General features: G+C 36.3%; 1 protein-coding gene across 1 annotated transcript; it reads left to right on the top strand.

The window, feature by feature from the left end:
• Positions 1 to 23: 23 nt before the first annotated feature.
• On the top strand, positions 24 to 438 carry LOC105461406 (receptor-interacting serine/threonine-protein kinase 4-like; the record flags this gene model as incomplete). Its single annotated transcript, XM_011707900.1, has 1 exon — positions 24 to 438. A coding segment is annotated over one exon (415 nt), but the record flags the coding sequence as incomplete, so codon positions are not given.
• Positions 439 to 441: the final 3 nt, after the last annotated feature.

Raw genomic sequence — 441 nt, 5'->3', positions numbered from 1 at the left:
CGTGTGCTCTTCCGATCTCTTCTATTCAAAATGGTAACTCTAATGTTATGCTTACCTTGATAGAGAATGGTGCTAATGTTAATGCTACAGATGTTATAGGATATACGCCAATTCATATAGCTGCTGAATTTGGGCATGAAAATTGTATCAGTGATTTAGTTGCTAATGGTGCAGATGTTAACACAAAAACTCCTTCAGGTTGGACTCCTTTACATGTTACTGCTCATCAAGGACACGCTAATGTTGTTAGCACATTAATGAAAATGGAGAATATTGATGTAAATCCTAAGACTCAAGGAGGTTTTACACCATTACATGTTGCTGCTTCTGCTGGTAAAAACGTTGTCGTTGATATTTTATCCAAGGATAATAGAACTATTATTGATAGTAAGTCTGAAGCACAATTAACGCCTTTACATCTAGCATCAACTGCTGGGTATT

This window comes from Wasmannia auropunctata, unplaced genomic scaffold, assembly GCF_000956235.1.
Source record: "Wasmannia auropunctata unplaced genomic scaffold, wasmannia.A_1.0 LD289269.1, whole genome shotgun sequence".
NCBI classification, from domain to species: Eukaryota; Metazoa; Arthropoda; class Insecta; order Hymenoptera; family Formicidae; genus Wasmannia; species Wasmannia auropunctata.
This window is presented reverse-complemented; position numbering and strand designations above follow the sequence as displayed.